The 27,397-nt window shown below is 40.7% G+C and overlaps 1 protein-coding gene across 1 annotated transcript; it reads left to right on the forward strand.

The window, feature by feature from the left end:
• The first annotated feature begins 35 nt into the window (after positions 1–35).
• Positions 36–27,259, forward strand: GANC (glucosidase alpha, neutral C). The gene is made up of 24 exons (XM_074909588.1): positions 36–285; positions 1,280–1,342; positions 2,883–2,991; positions 4,525–4,652; positions 5,182–5,364; positions 6,224–6,269; positions 7,659–7,725; positions 9,093–9,189; positions 9,764–9,944; positions 10,808–10,961; positions 12,135–12,370; positions 13,465–13,591; positions 14,251–14,330; positions 15,230–15,373; positions 15,775–15,871; positions 16,253–16,354; positions 16,840–17,083; positions 18,761–18,825; positions 19,349–19,425; positions 21,309–21,383; positions 21,802–21,915; positions 22,475–22,587; positions 24,080–24,183; positions 25,066–27,259. Exons 1-24 carry the CDS (start codon positions 257–259, stop codon positions 25,173–25,175), a joined length of 2,745 nt encoding a protein of 914 aa, XP_074765689.1. The 5' UTR covers positions 36–256; the 3' UTR covers positions 25,176–27,259.
• Positions 27,260–27,397: the final 138 nt, after the last annotated feature.

Here is a 27,397-nt window from a genome sequence, read left to right on the forward strand (position 1 = left end):
TGGGGGGCGGAGCCGCTCGCCGGCTGCGCCTGGGCCGTGGCCGCCCCCGGGTGCCAACCGCCGGCCCGGCCGCGCTCGGTGCCCGCCGGCTCCCCCGGTGACGGGCCGCCGCGCCGGGGCCCGGCCGGTACGGGAGGAGCGGCCCCGCTTCCCCGGCTGCCGACCCTCCCCCGGGGGAGCCCCCCGGGCCCTGCAGCCGCCGCCGGCGGGCGGTCACCCCTTCTCCCCGCCGGCGGCCGCTGGGGGCAGCTCCGCTATGGAGGCGGTCACAGCGGGGGCAGTCAGGTAAACGCTTCCCGGCGGCGGCTCCTTGGCCAGCGCTCTCCTCGCTCCCGCTGTGGCCGCGGTAGCCCCTCAGCTTTCCGCGGGTAGCGGGGCCCGGGCCCTGCAGGGCCCCGCAGTCGGCCAGCGGTGGAGACAGGCGGGGGGGGAGGCGGAGGCGGTGCTGTCCGTGCTGTCCCCGCCGCCCCTGCCGGGGCAAAACACCCTCCTGCGTGCCCGGCCGCGGAGCGGGGGCCCAGGGCGGGTGTCAGGGCGCGCAGGCGGCAGGGCGCTTAATAACGGCAGCAGTCCCACAGACCTGGTGCCAAAACCCGAAGGTGCGTGTGTATCTTCAGGCAAAAGTGAGAAGAGTTAAATTGCCTAAATACGTGGTTGCTGTGAGGTCTCTAATAATAATAATCCAGGTCTATTTAGTTCACCGTGGTTGTGACCAAGTCTTCATGGCTGCAGGTTACATGTTGCATGTATATATAGTTAATAAATTTTTCTGTTACCTAATAGATCTAAAAGTTACCTTAAGCCTAGAGGTAACATAGCACTGTTAGCAGGGCCACCAGAAGCCTCCCTACTTCATCGGTTGCACTGCAAGTAGAAGAGAAGGGTGCAGGGTTTCTCCTTTTCTGCCAATCCTGTCTCTTCCTCCATTCTTACTACCGGAACATAATGTTTAACTGTAAGAACTGCCGAGAGATCCGTCTTCAAAATGCAGAGCCCCAAGAATTCACTCATGCTGAAACTGAGCTCTGTTAGTCACAGATTCAACTGTTTGCCAAAATTATCAAAGCTCAAAAGGAAATGGTTTCATATGGAACTAAATGTATAAGAAATTCTTCCCATATCCAAACACAGTAGTTTAAAGTCCAACACATTTTATGTCATCACAGTTGTCTGCACTCTCTTTAATCCTTACCGCTGTTGAGGAGGACTCCCATTATCTGATCATTCAGCAGGTGTTTGGTGAACACGTTTAAAAATTTTCTTTATCTGCTCTTTCTAGTGTCCAAGATGAGGCTGTGGACAAAAGGACCTTTAAGGAATGCAACCAGATTGCTTTTTACAGGTAAAGAGAAGAATTGTAGCATGGGTATTGTTTTTATTAAACTAGTATATTAAAAGATACAGTAAGTAGTTAAACATTGATTTTTAATCACAGGAAGTCTGCTGCTTTGAGGATTTATCTTTCAAAGTGAGCAATTCCACTCACCTGTCAGCAAGCAATAATCAGCATATTTTAAACGATGGAATCTTACATCCAAAACCTCTTCTGTTAAAATTCAAGAGAGTCAGTCCTTTCATCTGACAAAGCCCCAGCAATATTTTAACTACAGGTACACTCAGCCGCAGGTTGTCTTCTTGTTGTAGGTATTTCTTGAATATCTGTAGTTCAAAACAACAGAATTCTCAATAGAAACCATTAGTCTGTGACAATAGCATGCATGATTAGAGTCCTGTTGAGAAAGTACCTTGGCCAGAATGCAGCAGCAGATCTAAATTCTAGCGCATTAGTCTCTTAAAGCTAACCTTGAGCTAACTGATCCTTCTCATCCCATTTCTGAGATACCTCCACCTTTTTTTCCTCCCATCCTCCATTGTCTTTTGTCTCCTGCTGCCTGACTGAAAGGAGTGATTGCCCAGTGTTATTCCAATTAGTCACTGACATACTGCATTATAGTTTCAGATATTAATTTATGTTCTGCAGGAAATTGTGTTCAGAAAACCCCAAATAGCATTTTGCTAGTGGGAGCAGGACTCCTTCCTCTTTTCACACCAGGCCTTTCTAGCCTGTCGAAATTTTAACTTAACACCTCTAATTTCTCAGCAGGAGGTTGCCACACATTGACAAGCATCAGATCCCGTCTTTGCTCTGCTTTTAAAAGAAATCCTTTATCTGATTGCTGTCATTTGTGCAATATCCATTTGTAAGGACACAGAGTCTGTTTATTAATGAAGACGCTTCCCTTTAAGGTAGCCTCCAACACACTTGCCTTCAAATTGTTCATAACCTGGGGTCAGCAAGGAGCATTCTACAAACAGTGGAAAGAGCCTCTATTTCAGGGTCTGTGTTCTAAAAACATCATCAGGGCCATAAGCTGTAGTCAAAACTCTGTGGGCAGCAGGCTTGTTGAAAAACAATTTCCTCTGTGCGGTTACAACGTCGGGAGGTTACAAATTACTGACATCTACTGCTTTATCACCACAGAATGTAGAAGCTGTTCACTGAGGCGTTGCAGACCAAGCAGGGGTATATGACAGAAAATGAAGAATAGCTTGTTTAGCTAAAATTTCTGGGATCATAGAAAGAAGAATAACTGGACAACTGAGAGTTTGGTTGGACACTTGAATTAAGACTATTACTGTTTAAAAAACCCTATAGAGTGGTGATGGGTGGCCACACCCCTCTAACATCTCATTCCTAAACATGTATGTGTGCTCAGAACTGTATTCCTTCTTTTTCTCCTTGACTTGAAGCACTCATAATAATTGCATTTGAAAAAATTCAAGGCAAAATTGTTAAGTTAACATTTCTAACAATATTATGTCCCTCTGTGATATAAGCCACAACAGTTAGGGAGACCAAAAATAATTTTCTGTCTTGACAGGCGTCAGAAACTTCTGCATCCTGGAAAATCCTTGTATCGAGCATTGTTGGATTCAGTCACGTTAAGTGATGAGAATGTCAAATTCCAAATTATTCATGAGGAGAATAAGGTGAGATCCCACCTAGCATAAGAGGGTGCTTACAGAAAGAGCAGTGAGTATTATCCAGTCTGATAATATTTGCAGGTTTTGAGATTCTTTAATGATAGATACTTAAGATGTGATGCAAAGTATCAGTCTAAAGATGTCCTTGCCAATCTGCATTTATTTGATGGCTTGAAGCTGTGCAAGGAGAACAGGTATTTTAAGGAACTTTAAAAAATCTTTAATTACTTCATGAAAATCTGCATAGAACTCTTTTTATCTGAAAAAAAATGTCTTTCAGAGTTTTCTCCACTATTCCAAAATAATAAATTCTTTTTCTGTAATGGAATAAGACCTATGTTCCAGCACCTCTTAACCATACCTTTGTATTCCTGTGTTGGCTCAAAGGCAGCTTTTTGGGAAAAAGAAGCCTTCTTTGCATTTAAGAAGACAGCCAGGAAGAGGAGGGGTGTCTTCTATTTCTCTAATTTAACAATATAGCAGGTAGCACATTCACTTAGGGTATAGGCAACCTAACCCATCCTCCGATTATGGGCATTTGGAACTACAGCTCTCTTCCATGCTCTAAGCATCACACTGTGTAGATACTCTGCATAAATGTATTTTCTGCCTCTCTTGTTAATCCTGGCTTTCCTTGAAGTCAGCTAGAAAAAGGAGTCTGGTTTTTGTCTCGATTTTAACAAGATGAAAGACTGAAGGTTCTGTAGCTTCCTAGAGTATTTGGGAATTTATACAAAGATGGCATAATATATTTCCTAGGAAGCAGGATCTGGAAGTCCAAATGAATCTTTTTTCTCTTGCCTACTCTCCCTCTGGTATTGCAGCTCTTTCATGCCTTTGAAGAGAACATGGCTGACTGGCTTTGAGGTCAAGGGAGAAGATACCAGACCAAAATTCTTCAGCCAGATTTGTGTCTCACAGAAGGAGAGATTAAGAAAGGAAAAAACAGCAGAAAAATTGGATTTGTGGTATAGGGATCCTCCACAAAGGAAAAATGAGTCATTTTATATGAGCTAGAACAGAGGTGACTTCCCAGTTCTCTGAACTCTAAAATAGCAAGTTACAATGGGTAGGGCAGTATTATGCATTTTCTTTAGGTGTCTTTCTGACACAGTTCATCAGTGTCGGCACCCCTGTGAATACTAGTAAACATTGAGCACTGACATTTTTGCAAAAAGCCCATATCTCAGTAGTATGCCACTCTTACATTGACAGCACAGTAATGAAATCGTCCAGACTTTGAGATTAGTGTATACTACCCCTGTTTTCCATGCTTCTTGTGGGGAGGGCTGCAAAACGCTAGACATGATGGACTTGAAGATAAAGAGTCCACTTAAAGAGAGTTTCTTCTTCAAAGGGGAGAAGCAGAGTTAACTGGTGTAAATTCATATGGATGATGATTGTTGCTCAACAGTAGTAATGAACATTAAATCAGAAAGCACGTGGTTTTTTTTTCCAGACAGTGTTTGATGATGCTGAGTTGAAAAATAAGTTGGTATTTTTTATCACTACCAGTTTATCTGTTTTGTTTGCTCCCAGATTCTTCTACAAGTAGAAATTAGTGAAATAGAAGGCAATATTTTCAGGCTTAAAATTGATGAGGCATCTCCTCTCAGAGCAAGATACAAAGTTCCTGATGTTCTTATAAAGGAACCTACAACCCAGAGGTAAGCGATGGAAAGATGATTTAGCACCTCAGTAACTTACAACTTCATTTGCCAATTTTCCCTTCTCCCTCATTTGTGCTACACTGCAGCTGTCTCTCTACCACACAGTGTTTTTACAGGAAGAGAAAATAAAAATGCATGTGGTTAATTTACTTTTAAAAATTCATGTTAAATACATAGGAGAGAGTTTTATCATATACGTAAGAAACTTGAGGCTATTTGACCTAGTGAGAAAACAGCCTACTTGTTATGATGCATCATTTTTACCTGTGGTGTTACCTGTTAATGTGAAAGGAATGCAAACTCTGGATAGTTTTCACGGTAGTTCTGTAGCCACCTGTTGCACTGTGCAGTGAACCCTGAACACAGCATGTATTTCTGGCATTCTTTGCCTCAATATTAGCCTTGAGGTTTTTGTAATGTATGCACATAATCTCAGCCCATCTTTTGTTTCAAATCATTATTTAGTCACAGTGGATTTCACATGCTGCTGGTTCATAAAAAGCTGTTGTTGCTTTTCATTTGCCAGACTCTTCATATCCCAGAAGGAGGCAGGTATTTTGGCACTGTCAAGTGTTAATGAAGACTACAAACTTAAAGTCACAGCAAACCCCTTCCAGGTTGTGATACAGTCCAAGGGTGAGACTGTGCTGAGCATGAATTCCAATGGGTTGTTGTATTTTGAGCACCTACAACCACCCCCTGGTGATAGGTACAGTATCTGTCTTATCGCATCGTAGTATGTACTGTTTGTGCTGTGGCTGAAGATAAACGATTCTATGGAATTGTAGTTTCTGTGATAGAAGCTCTTACACATTGAAATCTGTCTTCTCTTTTACTTCATGCCAGTAAGTACAGTGATGAAGTTTTAACAAAGAAATTCTAGATCAATTAACTGCAGACTGTTTTAATCCCTTGCAGCAGCCATGTGCAAAATACTAACCTCATTTAATGGCCAATTCTGTAAAATACCAAAATATCCTGGTATCCCTTGTCTTTCTTGGGAATGAGTGATGGTAGGTTATTAGTTTTGTCTCCTTTTATGACTAAACTTACTCTTTAGGAAAGTTTTATTCACCATATAAGCTCCTGAAGTAAGTTTTGTTCAACTTACAATGTGCCATATAGCTAGCTGCAAGATTTGACAGGTCAATCCCATGGCAAAGGGTGAGAAACCACAGAGCAGGACACGTCATGACTAGAAAAAGAGCACAGCAAGCATCTCTCCTGAAGAGTGTTATTTCTAAAATTGTAATAAACAGGGAGCCCTTAACAGAGAATGACAAAGAAGAGAGGATCTTCTGGACGGGTAAAATGCTGATGCAGATAGAAATAAATGTGAAAGGCCAAGAAGTCAACCTGACTCAAACATGGAGTGAAGGTTATTTTAAGACATTGGATAGTGAAATGATTTGTCAGTTAGGGCTCTCAACTATGACATCAATTATCAGAATAGTCAAGCACCAGAACTCCTGTATAAGGGAGTGCATAATGCTATATGAATTTTCTGTTTGAAATCTTTCCTTACGGTAACAATAAACTGATAAATTCTATGTATTTGGTTTCACTAGAAAGCCTACAGCAGAAAATGAGGAGGCAGCAAGTGATTCCTCTAAGGTAATCCACATTTACTGCAATTCCAGCATGAATATTTTGTAGGAAAGAGAATTAGAATCACGTTCTAATAAAAAAAAAATTGTCATTTTCCAGTAAAATTCAAAAAGGACCTGGCATTTCATATTGAGATATTTTGCAATTTCATAGTTGAATAAAGGTTTATGTGTTTTACCAGGGCTGTAGAAAGCATCAGTCAGGTAGATCTAGCTCAAAAATGTTTTTACCATGGCCTTTTTATTTAGCATTTCTTTCTCTTTTGTTCTCTCATTCGCTTTGGAGTAGATGTGTAAAAGGGAGTTTTGTGGTAATACTTGGTCATTTTCAAATTCCCTGTTCATTGCAAAGAGACTTTCGAAAGAATGAGACCTGGCTTATAACTGTCAAAAAGTATGCCTCCACATACATTCATGCTTAATACAGAAGTAAGAATCTCTCTGAAAAAAGACCAGGCCTTGGCAGTGCATAAAGGCAGATACTAGTTTTCTCAGGAGGCTGAGTTATGTCCATGATGTAATTTTAGCCTCCTGTAGAGCAGATGGCTGGTTAGTCCACCATCCTGTTATAAATGTCAGGAGCTATGCTGCCTTCGCATACTTGTGTCTGAACTCTGAGTTCTGCCAGGGAGTGTGCTTGCTTTAGGGGAGGCACACAGCTGCAAGAGGCCACGTCTGCTTATTCTGGGATGTATGTAGAAAAGAAAACCAGTAAAGACGCTGCAAAAAGTGGAAATTCTAGGACAACAAATGGCAGGGCACAAGGCTCAAAATTTGAAAGACTAAACGTATCAATTACACACACAGGACTCCAGAGAGTGTGGAGAGTTTTTCTGTTGTCTGACTCTTACTGTTTAGGGGAGTGGGTTGGTTTCTGTTTGTATAGGTTTTCCTGTTTGGTTCCATCTGTGCAATCTTTGCATTTCATAATCATGTTCAGCATCCAGAAGAAAGATACTTTTTACAGTGAGAACAATCATTCAGCAGAACAACCTCCCCAGGGACATGGTAGAGTCCCCGCCACTGGAGGATTTGAAGATGCAATTGGACAGGTTGCTAGATAATCTCATCTAGGCTCCCTTTTTCACGAGAGGTTAGACCAGATGATCTTCTGAGGTCCCTTCCAACCTGGGCTATTCTATGATTCTTTCCAAGACCTCAGGTATTACTTTTATGCTGTAGCAAAGTGCATGTGTGCTCCACTAGCACATCAGTTCTTCAGTGTAAATTCCTGCAGCAGGATCGGAATTGTGTTTGGGATCTATTTATATTAACCATATTTGGCAAAAGAGCAGTTAACAGTGTACAAGTCTTCATGTGAATAAACATATTTTTCTTAGAAATACATGGTGTGAGCAGATGCATTTGCTAGGCTTAGCTGTTTCTGTTTATGCAGAGGAAACAAGAGGATCTAGGTCTCTGGCAAGAGAAATTTGGCACTTTCTTAGACATCAAAGCTCATGGTAAGTCACAGTCTAGTTCTGAAAACAGCTTTACTGCTTTGTATGTGCCTGTGTTCATTCATATTCCTGTCAGCTTTCTGTTTAGCAGCTTAATGTTTATCAATGTCTTGCTCACTCCTGCTTTTAACTTGCCTGTCAGATATCAGTGATGGGTAACACATTTGACAATACAGGAAATATTCATTAGATTTCTGTTCAGAAGGGAATACATGAAATGTGACCCATTTGTGAGCTCCCTGTGTGCCATTTCTGACACAGCATAACCCTATCTCCATTGGCTGACTGGTATATAATGCAATTTTTCCTTTTTTTCCTTTTTTTTTTCTTTTTTAATATTAGCACATAACATTGATTTCACTTATAGTTTTTTCTCATGTCGTCAGAAATCATGATATCTAGGCATTAATAATTTTGACAAACTATTTTTAAGTAGGGGACTATAACAGGAAATACTGAGCAGTCTTAAGGGATAAGAAGGTTATAGAAACATGTAGATCAGTAGCTCAAATACAATTTAAATTAATTAGTAAAATTTATGACCATCTGCTGTCTGTCCAGTTGTATTCTACACTGAGTGAGTTGGTTAGCTTTGTCCATTACCACTGTCATGCAGACTTTTATAGCAGCCAGCACTACCCAGCAGCTGCAGGAGGTAGAGGGAAGTCTGAAAGAGCTTCCTTTTGGTGACAGGAGCTTCTTCAGTCAAGACACAGAGGGGCAGGAAGCTGTTGCCCTTGTTGTTCATGTTGCATCTGGTGTATTAGGCCACCATCATGTTTTTTCATTTCTCTGTGTTGGAGAAATAAAGTCCATATGGTCAGGTTCTGATCCTGAAGCCACTGCTTGTCAGTCTACAGGATCTCTGGTCACCTGCCAAAAATTGCTCTGGATTCAGTAATGTGACAAGATGATGATATTCCTGGCAGAGGCTCTTGTGCATGCTACTCCCCTGGCTGAGGCTGAAGAGCAGTAGAAAACAGGCAACTCTGAAGTCCACTCTGCTATACCACTGTGCTGCAAAGCTTGGCTTGTAGGTACTGGGATAGAAACAGGAGATAATTTTAAGCAGTTTCACTACAGAATAATTAAGTGACCCACTATTCCATGTATTCTTTTTCTATGAAAGTGATTAATTTTATCTTCTTAAGCAGATCAAAATCCGAATAAGTACAATAAAATGTTTCGAATATGACCTCTGTAGTACAGAAGTAATAATGAAAGTGAAATCAAAAGCGAGTATGAAAGAGGTAATTATTAAAAGCTGCTTTTGGGGTTTTTTTTTTCAGTTAGGTTGTTGTGATCTGTTGGTTTCAGCTGAGCCTGAGAATGGAACTCTGTGGTCTTCTCTTTTAATGTTATTCTCACAGGTCCTAGTTCTGTAGGCATGGACTTCTCTTTACATGGATTTGACCATGTTTATGGAATACCACAACACACAGAAACACTTCTTCTCAAAAACACCAGGTAAAGGTGGCAGATTGCTAGTGAAAGCAGTATCATTTTTGCAGCAGAGAACTATAACATTGCCTTACTAATTTAATGGCAACAACAGCTTGAGATATGTACATTATATAGCGTATTTTTTAGTTTAATGATACAGCAAACTGAGTCATAGCCCCTATCCATGTGGAGTAAGTTGATCTGCTTTCCCTTTCCACTCTGCAATTTCGTGAATGACCCCTTCTGTTCTCTTTCAATTTTCCATGCAGTTTCTTTCTGAATTGCAGGATTGGTCATGTTTAAGCAGAACTCCTAAAAGAGCAATTCCACAGGAGGATGAGAGAGTTCAGAATTCATATTTTAGGACTTAGAGCAAATGAGCAGTAGTCTCACTGGCAGCAACAGTGTTGTTTGACTCAGATAGCTAGGACCAAAGCAAAGAAGCAGTAATCTAGACTGTCCACATTTCAGCTCTGGATGCTAAACGAAAGATCATAATACAGTGTGTTCACAGAGTTTAGTGGGATGGCAATAGAGCTAAAATTGGCCTAGTGCAGGATGCTTGCATATAACAAATGCATCTGTTTGTTTGTCCTAGTGATGGTGATGCCTACCGGCTTTATAATTTGGATATCTTCGGCCACAAGATACATGACAAAATAGGCATTTATGGTTCAGTGCCCCTTCTCTTAGCACACAAGCCTAACAGAACTTCAGGGATCTTCTGGCTGAACTCTTCAGAAACGCTGGTGGATATTAATACAAAGGCAGTAGCTGAGGTGAGAGTTGCTCACTTTCCTCAGACTTTGATAATGAAAGAAAACACTCCAGGGCAGGGTCAACAGGAACATAACACTACTGGAGATCTATCTTTTCCTCCCTAATGAAGAATTGTCAATCTTCCTCCTGTCTTCCCTACTACTAAATTTGTTGTATTAAACCACTGAAGAGAACAAGATGACTCCTTTCAAGAGTCAAGTTCTAGAAATTGTATCTTAACAGGTCTACAGGAGAAGGCAGAGAGGAAACAGGTAATGCTGGAGCAGAAAAAATCTGCATAGGTGGCTATAGCAGCTAGAAGAAAGGTTGAACAAAAATTCTGACAATCTCTTGGATATGAAGAATTTTTCTGATTTTTTATATTCTTGGAATTGCCACACATTTCTGCTTAGCAGGCTCATTCCTCTGTGGAATGTGATTTACCTTCAAGAAACATAAAATATTCAGGAAGTGAACTCACTCAACTCTTGAAACACAAACATGAATTCTGTTAAAATTGAAATAGAAAAAACATTCTTGCTTTATTCCAGCACTTCATTACACGGTTAATAACTTACTTTATTACTTATGTCATAGATATTACTCAAAGATCCTGCAGAAAAGGCATAGTCTTTCATTGTAGAGAAGCTTTAAATACTTTGCCTCTCATTACCCGTTTTTCCTCATTAACTATTACGGTATTTTGTATAAGCAGTATGCAAAGTAAAGGATTTGTGAAGGATATGTAAGAAACATTCAGTATCTATTTCTGTTACCTGCCAGGTACGTTTTAGTGAATTTTGTGCGTTTCCATCTTTGCTCCTACACTGAACAAAAGTTTGATAGAGCGAGCTATTCAGTTTTACCTTGGTTTCCTTCAAAGCACATGCCATCTGGATCTGCTGCGGAGACTGCGAAGCAGAGAGCAGTACCTCTAACTGATGTGCGCTGGATGTCAGAAAGCGGCATCATTGATGTCTTTCTGCTGATGGGACCCACTGCTTTTGATCTCTTCAAGCAGTTTGCACAACTGACAGGTACTAATTCACATAGTTGGAGTCAGTACAGCACATTTACCTGGAAAATTCTCTGAGGAACATGCTGTCCCTGAGAATGGGTTAATATTTACCTAGCCATTGTGTGCAGGAGGCCAGTTCCCAAACTGCAGTTTGTAAAGCAAAGGCTGGTGCCTTGTGAAGACAGGCCTCCATCCTTGTTTTACCTAGCATCTGCAGCTTGGTCAAACTTGGCCTTAATTGAGAAGCCAGCGTAATTAAACTGCTATCTGAAACTGCTCCCTCAGAGAGGAGACACAAGGGGCTAGAACTGCCAATCACCATCGAGGCAGGCCACCTTATAATGAGAAAAGACTGAAGTTATGGAGTAACACACCCTGGAGAGTAGAGAACAAATATAGGTGATGGCATGCAGATATGGGAAAGGAAAGAAGAAAGAGGCTCAGGAAAAGACTAAAAAAATGGAGGCAAGAGGGCTAACATCTTATGAAAGCAAAATTCTTTATGTACTAAAGAAATTAACAGCACAGAAACACCCCTGGTAGTTCTTTAGTGTGTTAACAATGATTGATGCACAGTTGTTACAGACATTGTGGCTCAGCTGAACAGGAATAGGAAAGTAGCCAGACTGCAAGAGCATCTTGCCCAGCAGAAGTGCACCCTCAGGAAGGTTTCGCAGCTCCCTTTTGCCATATGCCTACACACGTATTCTAACTTTTAAAATTCCCAACAATTGCAATTCCATGGTTCTCCTTTGTACTGCACCACCTGTGGGCCTGTTTACACTACTCAGGTTCAAGCAGTCACAGGAGTTGCATTCTGCTGATTAAAATCTATTTAATTGTTTGCATTAATGACAAGCTAATTAGAATATTTGTACATTAGAAAAAAATAAAGAATAAAATTATCTTGGTTACTGGAATAACAAGTCAGCATCACGGAACAGCACGTTTCTTCTCATTCTTGTATTATCATTACAGCCCTCTGCTCTTTCTGGCTGTTGAGCTTGTTGTGATGTTTGTTATTTCAAGAGTTCAGACACTTTGGTATGAAGAGCATGCTCTAGATTCAACTTAGGCCAGCGTTCCCTGACTCCAGACAGATACATATTAATCACATTGACTTTTCTAGAGTCTCTAGAGAAAATCTTGAGAGACATTAACAGAGTTGCCTTCATTCATACACTCTTCCTAGGCACTCAGGCCCTGCCCCCACTTTTTTCTCTGGGCTACCATCAGTGCCGGTGGAATTATGAGGATGAGCAAGATGTCAAGGCAGTAAATGCTGGCTTTGATGAACATGACATTCCTTATGATGTGATATGGCTGGACATAGAGCATACAGATGACAAGAGGTATTTTACCTGGGACAAGAAGAAATTCCAGAACCCCAGAAAGATGCAAGAACATCTCAGGAAGAAAAAACGCAAGGTAAATAATATACCAGGAAGGAAGAAAGCATTGCTTTGCAGTGTGAAGCTACCCAATCTAGCTTTAACCAAGGTGCTTCAGATACTGGAAAGTTTAACTCAGCAGAGTAAATTAGACTGTGTTGAGGTCTGGTGATTCTTCCAGTGCACAAGCTATCTTGTTTAATTCAGTTCCTCGTGCCACTTTACTATTTCGTAGTTTGTTCTGTACCCTGACCATGAGGCTAAGTTTGACCCTCATGAAGCTCCATCTTACAGAAACAGACCAGTCCTGTCCTTGAAGGGGACAGGGGAAAATTTTTCTACTTAACATGAGCTTCCATCATTGGTAGTTGCTATGCTTGCTTCAGATTTTCTTTGTATTGATAATACTTTTTATTTTCTGCTTATACTATCTGGGATTGCTACTTTATGTTGCTACGATTGCTTACCATAAGCTAAATGTTTTTTCCTTCTGGTGAATTCCTGGTATGATGTACAGTCTGTTTGCTTAGTTAGTCTTTATTTATTTCTGATTTTAGAGCTAAAATATTTTCCTTGGAATTAAAGAGATGTTAAAATGTACACAGTTAATATCTAAAACTTGTAGCTGTTTCTCAGCTTTACAGCAAGGCAGTTAATGGCAGCAGAAGGTAACTGCAAAATACAACAGATGGATGTTTAAAATATTAGAAACTTCTGTTGCTGTTGTATGCTATATAAACTAAGATATATTTAAATGTCTTAAGGCAAATGATTTTAAGCGGGGACACTAACATGCAAGTCAGACATTTACCCATTCACTGAATACAGCAGTGAATTAAACAGTGTTTTTAGGGGTTGGGGTACTTGCTTTTATCTGCAACAATGTTTTTTGGCCCTTATTTCAGACAAGTAAACATGAATTCATGCTCTCCTTATATATTCAGCTATCATGTATACATAAGTCAAGCATAGTATATACAAGAACTGGTAACTGCTTTCTAAAATCAGTGACACAGCTACCTTCTTTACCTGAACTGAAATCATTATCTGCCTTTTATCAAAAGTGAACTCTTACTGTTTTATTCAGTACAGTTCATGCTAATGATGCATTTTATTTTCTTGTCCTGGCAGCTTGTCGTCATTGTAGATCCTCACATTAAGGTTGATCCCATGTATACCCTGTATTCAGAGGCAAAAGACAAGGGATATTTTGTGAAAGACAGAAGTGGGCAAGATTTTGAGGGCATCTGTTGGCCAGGTAAAAAAACCCACTCTGTCTCTACATTTCAAGCTGTTTATTTTAAAAATCTTGCAGAATAGTTTAATTGGGACCCATGGAAGTGGAATGATATTCTTACATTCCTTGCATTTTTTATAAATATTTAGAATTTCAAATACTTTGTGGTTTCTTTGGTACAGTGATGTTCTAATTGCCTCAGCTGTACAACTTCCTCTGTTATGTCTGTTGGTTCTGCAGATAGTCCCAGTGTCTAGAACTAAAAAAGCTGAATTTGTTGATCAGAACAGCCATCCCTCTGCCCAGCTTGTCTTGGGTGACAGAAATGCAGTCTGGTCTGTTGCAGTGAGCACAGCTTATGTTGGCTGGATGAAGTTAAGGGAACCCTGATATTGAAGACTTTGATTCCATCATAATATAGTGATATGATGTATTATTTTTCATTAGGAGATCTCATTTCAGGGAGAAAAGGAGGTTGTCCCCTTCTTTACAGACAGAAAGCCCACAGTCCTGTCAAAGGAATGAATATGGGAAAAGTCAAGGACATACTACAACTCCAAGTAGCATGGCAGGATGTAGTTATTCAGCTTCTCAGCGACACTTTCCTGTATTTAGGTGCAAAGACAATGCATGCCTGCTCTTAAAATCAGGTAAATAATTGGGATCTCCCACATCCACAGGGTCCTCTTGTTACCTGGATTTCACCAGTCCTGAAGTGCGAAAATGGTATGCAGATCAATTTGCCTTCAAAACATACAAGGTGTGTATTTATTTGCTCTAATCTAAATATCCCAGAAAGCCTGAAAATGGGAAAAAGAGAGAAGATAAACTACTGGCTAAGCAAGTCAGTGGCTTTTGTAGCTGTATTATCACAGTGTAGAGGAAAATACCTTGATAAGCTGAAGTACCACAGAAGAATTTTCTCCATGGACTTGTCTACACTAAGAAAATTGGAACCCATATGCTACCAGTGTACCTGCTCACTTAGTTGCAGCAGCAGGATGGACAAACTTCAGGCATTCTAGCAACCCATAATCTAACACAGCTGCTGCAATTCCAGCTTTTACTACCACGATAGTACACAAGGAGGGATGTGGGAGTACTCTTGTAGCTTGTGGTCACTTCACCCCAACCTTCCTTCCAGCACTCCTGCCTCGTGCTGAAAGTGCCTGGCTGGACACTACTAGACACCTCCAGTTCCCCTCACCCCACCCCAGAGTTCTGCTTTGCAGTAGAGTTGTTGAAACCACTCCCCTAATAGACATTTGAAGTAGACATTTCCCATGCTGCTTTTCCTCTCCAGCTTTTCTTTTCTGGCCTTCTCTGATTCTTTTCCTCATGGCTATTTAATACTTGTCTTTTCCCTGCCTCTTTTTCCTCACCAGAAGGCAAGGAATAATAAGTACCTACTGACCTCTGTAAGAATTGCAAAAATCAAGTGGGCTTGTAGGCTGCCAGCCTGACCACAGAAGGGCCACCAAGAGAGGTGAGATGAATGACTGGCAGCTTTCAAGTGACCACAGGAGTATAATTACCATGTCTCACTTCGCTGCTGCTGTTTCTACTCATACCCCAGACTGGTCTGACACCCACTAGAGATAAACACTCCAAATCATGGCAATACCTCTGTTATGTCCTAATTGCACCCCTGTGTCATAGGGTTCCACTAATATCCTCTATGTATGGAATGATATGAATGAGCCTTCAGTCTTCAAAGGGGCAGAACTAACCATGCAGAAAGATGCTGTGCACTACAACAACTGGGAGCATCGGGAAGTACACAACCTCTACGGATTCTACCAGGTAGAGTATCTGGAGACACAAATCAGCAGTTACTCTCATGGAGTATGTCTAATTAGGTAATTTACACAGTAGTAGGTATTCTGTAACCTCCATTAAGGACTGAAACTCCGCTTTGACAGATATTGCTATATTTGAAATAAACTCTGTGATTGGTCACAGAAAAATGTGACAACATCTGTGTCTTTCTACCATAACAATGTAAATGACATTGGTTGTGACTACACAATATTAATTTTTTTTTACATTCAAGTATATTCTAGTAAGTGTTGCTTTAACAATAGGTATTATTTGTAGAGACAGATTTCTTAATTTTCTTGCCCTAGAAGGACTAGAAAAGGCAGTGGAGCAAATATCCTAATTATAGAATTTGTCTTCCTGACTTTTATACTCATGATTTTCAGCAAATGGCAACTGCAGAAGGACTCATCAGGCGTTCTTCAGGGAAAGAGAGACCATTTGTCCTCACACGATCTTTCTTTGCTGGATCGCAGAAGTATGGTCAGTAATGACTAGCTGGACGCCTTTCATGCTGCTTTGTTCTGTTAAGTTTGGTGTGTTGTAAGGTCTAGAGAGGACAGAAACCATCTCAGAAATACTGACATGGTGAGCTCATAAGAGTGCAAGTGATTTAAAAAGTCAGGAGAGGCTGGCAAAGTGTATACCAGTGAAAGCAGAATAACATCCTGTGTCCTGTGACAAACAAGTGCCAGCGTTCGTTGCATATTTCAGGAGTATGTGTGTATAAAGAAAAAAAAAAGTTGCAGTGAACAGGAGTTCACCAGTAGTTCATCACCATTTTGTCTTCTTTCCTTAACTGCAAGCATAAACTGAAGCATACGCTCAACTTTCCTGTGTAATGCTGAAACTGGGTATTTCCAGGGGCAGTGTGGACTGGAGACAACACAGCAGAGTGGGGTTACTTGAAAATATCCATTCCAATGCTTCTCACCATCAGCATGACAGGCATTTCATTCTGTGGAGGTAAGGTGTTCAGCTGCATAAAATCACTGGTGCCACCAAGCTTGTATCCCAAGATAGATTTCAACACAGATGGTGGAAAGCTTAACAGTGCAGTGCATTTCCAGGCAGTTTCACAGATTAGTCTGGTTTCAGAAGCCAGTAACCTAGCTCTCGCCATCATTTTTTCACTAACTTATGTAGTATTTGCATCTCACCTGGAGCAGCAGTCCTCAGGCGGTGTTCCATGGCATCACTGTGACAGTCCTCTGTCACTGGGGAAGGCACTCCCTTAACCTCCAAAAGCTTTCTTGAGGTTTTTATTAAAGGATAAGTTGCTACACCGGTTTTCCACTCATATTTGGACAAGCAGCTGCCCACAGCAGAACTGCAAGCACACCGTGAAATGCATGGTTTTATACACTTGGAATGTTTGTTAGAGGAGAACTTCACATTTTTCAGAGTAATTTCCAAAAATGTGTATTTTTATTTGTCTGCGCAATGTCTAGCTGATGTGGGAGGGTTTATTGGAGATCCAGAACCAGAATTACTTGTTCGCTGGTATCAGGCTGGAGCCTACCAGCCCTTCTTCAGAGGTCATTCTAACATGGAGAGCAAACGGCGAGAACCGTGGCTCTTTGGGAAGAGGAACACCCAGATCATCAGGGAAGCCATTAGAGAGCGCTACGTCCTCCTGCCATACTTATACACACTGTTCTATCGGGCACACACAGCGGCTGAACCGGTTATGAGGTAAGAGCATGTCAGGAGGTTTAGTAATTATCTTCACAAAGTTACTTGGAGGAAGGAAGTTCAATTACCAGCTCTTACTTTTGTGATTTCTTATTTAAATATTAAAAAAGAAAAAACCCACAGAAATTACCAGATTCTATTTTCATGCATTCTGCAAGCTTTGGTGGGGCTCTCAGAGGAAAATTACATGTTTTGTGGTTTTTTCCAAATGACGCCTGGCACACACTAATTCAATAAACACCGCACAGTCTTTAAACATACTTTTAAAGTACTGTGGCCTCCAAACTTCTCGTCATGATAAAGAACATTATGGAGTATTCCAACCCACACATAAAACAGGTTAATGGACTCCAAAGTTGATGACCTAAAAACAAAATGCCATTTTGCCCCTCATGAAAATATTTGTTACTGCTGAATTGTTAGTTATAAAAGCGTACTTCATATTGATAATCTGATCATTTATCTCTGCAGTATTTCTTAAAATTTTCTTTTAGTAGAGAATCTAATAATCTAGAACATACATGAAGTTAGAAAATAAACTTTTATTCTGCTGCTCTCTAACCTCTAAGAAAGTACCACAGTGGAACTGAGTGCAACAATCCTTTCAGCAAGAGATGAATGTCATTAATCTCCCTGGTATTGCTGTGTCTTTAAGGTTGCCCTAGAACTATTCTTTTGCACCCTTTTGCATTTACCTTTACTTATTGTTACACAAATACAACACATCTCCTAAGTTTTAAAAACATAAAGGTCTTTTTGATAAGAATTGAGTGGTTTGAATTTTGAAGATGATTTGCATTACAGACATAGCGTGAGCATCTGTCTGCACATGTATAGGCATAGATGCCCCTGTTGTATGTGCTGACATAGTGTGTTTCTGACTTTCTTGAAATGAAGCTTACATCGACAGGTGCACTGCCCACAGTATTAAATAAAACTTATTGCGTTAAATTTGCTGGAGTAGGTACAGAATTAGAGAGGAAGCATGGTATTTTTCTCACTGAGACAAGCAGAGTGGAAAATGTGTCTCATTTGCAAGCACAGTGAACAGCAGGGCTGCAGTGAACAAGTGGATGCCTTTGAGTGAGCAGGTGAGCCAGGCTTTTTGGGTAAGGAAACCCAGACTCTGTCTCTGGATGAGTTACTATTGTCATAATATCTCGAACTTTAAATATACAATTCCTGTTCTGTAACCAGATGGTTACTGCACTACCCTTTTTTGAGAAACTGAAAATGAACTTCTGGTGCAAGTTTTTCAGCTGTGACCAGGAGGAGACATGCTGTAAAAGCAGCAGAGAGCTGCTGAGAACAGGAAGGACTGTGCTGCAGGGACTAGCTCATCAGGTGTCAGCGTTGCTGGTGGACTGTGACAGAAAGGCGCATCCATCTCTCCTTTGCTAGAAGGAAGGTATATGTAGTGCAACCTTGTAAGGAGGAAGGCAAAAGGGAAGAAAGTGAGGCTGTGGGAGGCCAAACCATAGGTATATGGGAGTGTCTTAACCCATGCTGTACTGGGAACTCTCATCAGTGACTCAGAAGGGACCTTGCCCTATCTTCAGTTCTTGATAGCTGTACCTTGTAAAAAGGAGAAAATGAAGCCTGAAAATGCCAGGCGCCCTTGAACAGGCTGTTAGGAAGGGAGAAACTAACTGAATCCCACAATCTTTCTTTCTACAGGCCTCTCTGGGTAGAGTTTCCAGAGAAAATAGAAACTTTTGGTGTGGAAAATGAGTACATGCTGGGTAAGCAGGTGTCTTCTCATCCTCTCGATTTTGAGTTAAATATTTTTGAGGTGACAAGAGTGTCGTGTGACAAAAAGAAAACATGAAAACTCTGCCGAAGACTGTTAAAAATTACACTGTAGCTGAATATAGAACGTGAGACCTCTTTAAGGGACCCGGTTTTAACAGCACTTTGAAAATAGGGGTCATATGACATACAAAAACTGATTTCAGTCTCACTAGTCACTAGACTAGACTGGAGCAAACAGGAAATCATCTCTTAGACTATGAGGGACTCAGAAATGCCTCCAAGCTGGTGGGTATAGGATAGAGTGCAGCCCAGCACCATAACAGGAGAAGATCCAAGCGACCATCAGCTCCCTACACATGCCTTTTTATCCAGTGGAAAATGAACCTAAGCACAGGGCGTGCCCAAGCAAGCCCCTAAAATGGCTATGGGAGGCTGACAACCCCAGAGAGTATAGCTTCTGCTTCGATGAGATGCAGCCTTCAGGTTCACAGCCATGTTTATGTTTTTCTCTAGGAAATGCTTTGTTGGTGCATCCAGTCACGGAGCAAGAGGCCAAGGCAGTGAGTGTTCTGCTTCCAGGGTCAGAGGAGGTGAGGAACAATATGAAGTTGCTCAACTCTTTGGCCCAAAGTAGTATTTTATACATCAACCTTCCAGCTCCCCATCTCATAACTGCTGAGCACTGCTGATTTGTCAAGTGCTGGCTAGCCATTCTGCGCCACTCTGAACCTTCCTTCCATCTTGATATCTCACATTCTTGGCTAACAGTAAATTTACTTTCTTGCCTGTTGAAGAGCTGCTGCAAAAATCTCAGATCTCTTTAAATCTCCCCTCAAGGCTTGCTGCTTTTCATGGAACACCAAAAAAACAGCTTCACTAAATTGTTGATTCACTTTTTTCATGTATTTATCTTTGGGTTAAATTTCTCTTTTATGTGGAAGAAGAGGGATCTTTGAAGCAAGGCTATAAAAAAGGCAGAAGAAAGCTGCGGGGAGGAAAAATTATAACAAGGAAATACAAGCTTCAGTAGCCTGGGATGTGTGTAGCAAAGATTTTGACATTTAGAGATCAGTTCCTCTCTGAAGTTATTTATCCACAGGATGGCACTGTCATCCACTCCTCCAAAGAGTGTTCGGCTGCAGCAGCTGAGAGGTGGAGGAAGGGAAAGAATTTGAGGAAAATTCTAAGGGAAAGCCTGAGGTTAGAGAGAACGAGAGGAAACACAACAGCAAAGGGGAGTGTCTGAGACCATGCAGAGCCTTGTGACTCCACTCATACACCTGAGGAAATGTAGAATTCTTAACAATATAAGGAGAAAAACTGACTAGGCTCTCCAAACAAGTTAAAAAATGTATTTTTATCAAGATCTCTGTGGGAATTGACTGCCTGGCACACCTAAAGCAGTTAAACCTGCTGGCAGGTGTGGTGCATAGGAAGTTTGAGATGTAGCTCTTTTTTGCGACCTTGTTACCTGTGTAGAACCAAGTCTGGATAAGTGCCTAGATAGTGGTGGTAGTTAGATACACTGCATTTAATCTTCTAAGGAGGACAGGAGTCATGGCTTTACTATGTAGGCCTCCTTACTTTGTATAAACAATGCAGCCCTAACTAACGACTGGGCCCTTGAGGAGGAACTGAAAGACTAATAACAGGGGAACATCCTGCCCAGAAGATGCCAAAAGTTGAGTAATTGCCAAAGAAACATAAAGTCAGCAAAAAAATCTTTGCTAACTAATGGAAAGGTAAAGGTGGCAGGAAGAGATTGCAACCACCAACTCAATTTAAGACCAAAAAGACTTTCCTCCCTCACCCTTTGAGTTTGTGCAGAAAAATAAGCAGACACCATAACTTTAAATTGAGACGAGACATGTTGGTAACCAGTGAGGGACCAAATGATAAGAAACGAACCCATGATCACTACAACAAACATGTATTCATGTAGTTTGAAGTGTATAAATATGTCTTCTGCCAGTGTGCGGTATGCTGGCTTCGGGGAATTACCACCTAGCACCCATCTCTGCACAAACATGAAACAAAATACCTTTACTCTGTGTGTATATTGGCATCTTACACACTGGTTAAAAGGCCCCAGTTGTGGGACAACAACTTGTTATTAGCAACTTTGTTGTTAATTTTCACTTCAGTATAAATAAGCTTATTATGGAATTTAGCATTTCTAGATTTTTTTTAAAAAAATAAGAGGTATTTCATTGTTTTGCACTTCCAGATGCTTTAAGACAAACAAGATGTTACACAAACTGTAGAAAAGATCAGTTCTTTTTTATGCCTCAGGAATAAGAATTTCTTATTTCCATCAAGAAGGTAATTTGATTTAAAAAGTAAATGCTATTTCTTGCACATCAAATAGGCTGTTAGGAATAGTGACAGTAAGGTTAAGCAGAAGAGTAATTGCATCTGCAGAGGTAACATCTTGCCAGCTATGTCATGCTCGTTCTTTTTCTATTTTTCTTAGATTTGGTATGATTTCAGAAAATTTAAACGAATGGAAGATCCAGGCACTCTGAAGATCCCAGTAACACTGGAAAACGTATGGTTTTGTTTTAAAATACTACTTCCACTGAGCAGGGAAAAAACCAAATGGGCATTTGTTGTGTCAATATTCAAAATCAGGAAAGTGACGTTTCAATTTCCTTGTAGGAACGTAATCTAAAATAGCTTTTATAGAGAAGAAAAGTCCCATCTCCTTTGTTGTTAGATGTAAGACTAAATGTGTCCTGGTGGTAAAGTGAGGTGATGTGACTTCTCCAAGCAAAGATATTTTGCTAGTACACATACAGGAAGATTACTACTGTTCCCATTGTTAATTGAATAGTGTTCTTTATGTACTTGTGGTAGAAATTAAATTCTGAGCTTTGATAAGAGCATGTTTCAGTTATCCCTCTTCCAAGTTAAAATTATATGCTCAGAGTATATGAACCTTTCTATTCTGGCTTTGTTTTTCACAGATTCCTGTATTCCAGCGGGGAGGCACTGTGATACCTCTGAAGACCGCAGCTGGAAAATCCACTGAATGGATGATAGATATTTCTTATGAACTGCACGTGGCCCTGGACACAGAGGTACTCTGAGATGATGAGGTACTCTGAGATGACATGCCCTTTACAGAGTTGCCTTTTACTCCATCTGACCTTTTAAGGTCTTTGCTACCTGTTCAATCAACACAATGGTATTTGCATCTGTATGCCCAATGGCTCTCCTCTGCTTCTGTTTGGGAGGGCTTCCACCTCCCTCCCACCGTTCCCTCAAAGTGAGACCATCTGAGTATAGCAGAGGCAGAATATTTTTCTGACCTTTCTCAGCCCTCGTCTAGTCCCTTGGAAGAAGGAATAGAGAATGAGCAGGCCACAAACTTCCTCTTGGGGACACAGAGAGAATTTCCTATAGCTGTCTTTTCTAATGACATCTGACACCACCCACATCAGTTTACAAAACCAGGACGTCCAAGTCTTCAGGCACTCTCAGAGCTGGACTCTGAGCCTTCCAGGGGTACAAGTCACTAATGAAGAATAAACACACCCCCTTCACTATGAAGCATAACATATAGCAAGATGGTTTTAGTTTCATTGTCCAGCACTAGAAGCTGCTGTTAATTTGTACTCCATCTGGTGTGTTTCACAGGCCTGTGCAGTAGGTGAGCTCTACCTAGATGATGGGCATTCATTTCAGTATCTCCACAAGAAGCAGTTCCTCTATCGGAAATTCACTTTCCACAAGAACATTCTCACTTCCAGGTAACAGCAGTAATGGACAAAAGCCACACTGTCATTGGAAAACCTCGTCTAGTTCGTGAGGCCTTCTTAAAAGCTTAAAATTAGTCTCATCTGTTGCTTAGCAGAGTCCCAGAGCATGCAGAATCTGTCATAAAACTGCTGAGGTAAACAATGTTCTGCAGAAGTCAGAGGACAGCAACACATGAAATCTGAGTTGTCTTATATTGTTTCAGTTTAGTCACATTGGAGATTGTACAGTTTTACTAAAATGCAGAGGAAGTTATCAGCAAGAGTAAAGCCTATCAAAAAGACAAAGAAAGATAAACTGGGAGATTTTCAAATAGGCAACACCTGGAGTGTGTTTTCTAAGATGTATTTTTCTAAGATCTTTAGTGAGAGGGTGGTCAGTCACTGGACCATGCTCCCCAAGGAAGTGGTCACAGCACCAAGCCTGTCAGAGTTCAGGAAGCATCTGAATGATGCTCTTAGTCACATGATTTACTTTTAGATAATTCTGCGAGGAGCAGGGAGTTGGACTTGGTCCTTAGGGGTTCCTTCCAACTTGAGATATTCATGATTCTGTGTGGGTATCACAAACGGACACCATTATATGTAGTCTCCAAATGTCATCAACAAATGCACCATATATATTAGCATGATAAAATATACAAGCATGAGGTCACACAACCTGCAAAGGTTGAGTGAAACAACATGAAAGACAAATATCCATAGCTGCTTGTAAGGAAAGAGATGCTAAATATGTCACTATGACATTTTTACTGTTAAGGTATGTTGCCCATGGGGCTGTACAGTGCATAAACAGTGATTTTACAGGCATTTCTTTATTCCTTCAGGCTTCAAAAATATGCAGGACGTGGTCCTAAAACTACAAAATTTAACACAGAGCAAAACTGTAGACTAGCCTGGATAACATAGTTAAAAGTATGCTTCAAATCTCTTTAACTGGGATACGAAATCTGAAAAGCTTAGAAATGCAGGATAGGAAAGAAAAATGTTGCCATATTGCAAGCAAATCTGGAAGTTGGGGAAAAGTCATTTTGAGATAAATTACGTGATCTGTTCACTCCGGAAAGTTTCATTTTGATTTTTTTTGGAGCTTTTTAATAACAGTTAACAAAATGAAAGGCAGTTATGCCTCAAATTGAAATGTCTTACTTGAAAAATGTAAAAATTAGCTTTACATTTACACTTAGGAGTTTTTACTACCATTTGGCAAAAATCCAGAACTTTTCTGGTTGTCAAAGCCATACTTTTTGCTACAAAAGAGCTTCTCAACCTTTTTTCTTTTAACTTTGTGAAATCTGCTATGCAGTGAAAAATTAGCTGATAATGTGAGAAAGTTCTACTTGTTTTAGAAGAAGGGTAAATAGAGGAAAGGAAACCAGTGTAGGGAATTTTCAGGGTGAGACTGAAGTAGTACTTTCTCTGTACAATGCTGAACTTCTACTGATGGACAGAAACTAATGTCTATGAAATAATTATCTTTTTTCAGCTGCACCGATGAAAGTGGACAATACCACACCACATGTGTGGTTGAACGGGTGATAGTTCTGGGATTTGGACAGCAGCCCACTTCTGTGACAGCCTGTTCCAAGGGTAATGCACTGACTTCTGTTTTACTACAATTTTCTGAAATCCTGTTGCTCTGCGATGGTTCACTAGAGGTGGCAAACTGACAGCTCTACAAGGGAAGTGTTACAGCATAGGGAGCATCTTTTTTTAGTTTTTTTTGCTACTGTCTTTGATATCAAGGACAGAATTCAGTGAAAGGAGCCAACAGCTACTCACCACTAATATTACATGCAGAACTGAAGAGCACTTGCTTTGTAAGGCAACAGATACATGAGTAAAAGTGGTTCAGAATTAACAAGTTTAGGTAACTTTGTCCTGCACAGAGGTAGCATTTCAAATGAGGGGCTGACCATTTGCTCAGATCTGTAAGCCTGCCTAGTCTAGAACAGGAAACTTGCAGACAAGACCAGAATTACTTTTCTATTCTTCTTACTCATTCAAAAGTGTCTGGAGTTCCTGATTATGTGGGGATCTCTAGAAGTTGTGAGGGATCCCATATGGGTAGGTGGTAGTATCTACAGAAAGGGTTTATCATTTCTGGCTGCTTTCTAAGCACATCCCTTCACTTTGGGAATCGTGTGGACATGGACTTTCTGCCTCCACCTGTCAATCTTCAGAACTTTTGGAGGAAAACCTGTGCTGAAACAAGATTTTTTTTTTTTTTTCCCCAGAAAAATCCTTGACTAATTCCATAGTTTGATAAGTCAGAAAAAAAGAAATAGTTTTTCCAATTCTGCTGTCTTCTTGTGTGTATACTGAGCAGATTTAGCTACTATTTCTTTTTTAATTAATCCTTTCCACGAGTGGCAGGGACAGTCTGAATTAAAAACTGGAGTGAGTCATGTGTAACTGTGTTTCATAAGGGTTTGTCTTAAATCATGTAGTAAACTCTCTTGTCCTCTTCAGATGGGAAAGAAATACAAGTGGTGTTCACATATGATATGAAGACCTCTGTGCTGACGCTGGAAAATTTAGCCCTGAGTGTTGATGCTGACTGGGAGATTTGCATCAGCTGAAAGGAGACGCAACTTCTTCAGAGAATTCACTGAAAGGTTGAGGGGAAATAAGTTGGGAAGACTTAAAATGTTCACTTGAATCCAATCAAATCAAGGAATGTGTTTCCCACCCACACCCCCAGACTAACATTTCCTAAAATGTTTCTTTTAAAGCACTAATTTAAACTTGGATAGCTCTTCTATTCGGCAAAAGTAATAGCACTAGGATTGCATATTCAGGGAAAAAAGCTAAATATTATCTGCTCCAGGATAGCTTCAGTTAGGCATTAAGATTGAGTTCTGCCTTCACTTGCAGCAAAAATTTATAAATTGGTGGGGTGAGAATGTGGCTTGTTAGTATGGGGTTAAATATAAGTATTTGGAAATCCCACTATTATGAGACTGGAGCACTTGAGAAGAACAGATCTGGGCCAGTTCGACAAGCAGCATGAGTAGATATGCCAGACACGGAGGTTCTCATTAGAGTTCTGCCTGCAAGCTTCCTTGTGAAAACAAAGACAGAAGGAGCCACCCAGTGTGATTACAGACACTTCCTCTTCCCATCCTTACAACAATGCAACATTAGGCAGTCTGTACAGGAAAGTAAAGAGCAGGCTAGCCAAACAGTCCAGTCACTGAAGGTGAAGTTTGAGTAGGTTGTGCCAGTCAGCTGCATGATAGTAAAAGATAGTAGTGTGGGGAAGTGCAGAAGTCTCTCCAATAGCTGGCTTTGAAGCTGGCATGTGGATTTTGAAAAGGCACAGGTCTACTGTTGTTCACTTTCTTAAGTGCAGTACTGGCTTAGAGTAGCAGCTAGACTCACATGGAAACATATTCCACGTTACTGGTCTCCTCTCTGCAAGTACTACTTTAAGAAAAAGTCTTTTGTTATAAAAGAATTAGCATTTTTCAAGCATTGAATGTCATTGGTTAAAGCCAGCCCAGTGAAGCAACTCTTCTTATGGAGAGCTCTTCTCCACATCTTCCATCTCTTGCCAAGGTTTGGCTTCCTTTACACATATTTTAGTAATTGATCAGTTTTTAGGATCTGGCTAAGATTTGAGCTTGGTATTTATGAAGCAAATTTTTAATTTTAATGGGATTAATTCTGCATTTAGCCACCCCATTTTATGTTTATTCCCCCATTCTTTTACAATTCACCCTAATGTTCCCTTGCCTCCTTTTCCCACCATCTCCGCCAACAGAACTGGTGTGTCCTGATGCTTTTATTCCTGTTCAAAATGAGGAGACATCCTGGGTCCCACATCACCTACATACTGCCTATTCCCACAGCCCTTTCTGTATCAGGCATCTCTTTTCACAGGCTACCATTGCTCCACAGCTCAGGTTGTTTGCCCTTTCCATTTGCTATACTGGACAACTGTATTATTTTAAAACCAGTTGTGCTTTGAGTCAAACCTGAACAAGCCATCAGTTGCAGTTTGTGGATATAGAAGGGCAAAATTGACTTAATTTCTTTTATCAAGATAAGAAAGTATTTAATAAATATTTCAGTAAATTAACTCTTAGGAAACACAAGGATGATCACCATTTTTGCCAACTAAAGATAATGTAACAGTCCATTTGTACGTTGTTCCCTATGCTTCTTCCTAAGCCCTCTCTGTGTGTGGTTGGTCATTCCCACCTGCTGCTGTTTGTCCCCTGCAGGGCAGATTTCTGGGAACAGCAAGTGTGAGAGCAAACTGTGACTGCTCCGCTCTTGACTACTAAGTGCAGTGTGTTCCCCACCAGACCCTTAGATTCCTTCTTTTTCATCCTGGAGAACTGTTTGTCAGCCCCTTCGAGCAGGCAGTGTGAGTCTCCACCCCAGGAACTGGCAGCCTAAATACTGCTGTGCTTAATGCAGACGAGTTAATCCAGGTAGGACAGTAGCAAATAGATCTTTTACAGTTGTGAGAAGAGAGACAGATGCTATTTTTGAGACAGACCCTATTTTTCTATCAGCTTCTAAGCTTTAATTGATGATTGCTTCTTATGTTTAAGCATAGCAGCGCTTCTGAGAGGTTATAATTATTGTATAATAACTGGTATTTCTGAAGTTGGAAAGTAAGTGAAATAAAGTAACAAGCAAGTTATGTGCCTTATTCCTTTCAACCCTCTTTCTACTGTTGAGAATCACTATTGAGTATTCTTCCAAGGGTACCTGATTCAAGTGAATTAATAGCTTTTATACTCTGGCCCTCAGTATATCTACACTATAGTAAGTACTCATGGGTCAAATT

The sequence above is a fragment of the Athene noctua genome, chromosome 6 (genome assembly GCF_965140245.1).
Source record: "Athene noctua chromosome 6, bAthNoc1.hap1.1, whole genome shotgun sequence".
NCBI lineage: Eukaryota > Metazoa > Chordata > Aves > Strigiformes > Strigidae > Athene > Athene noctua.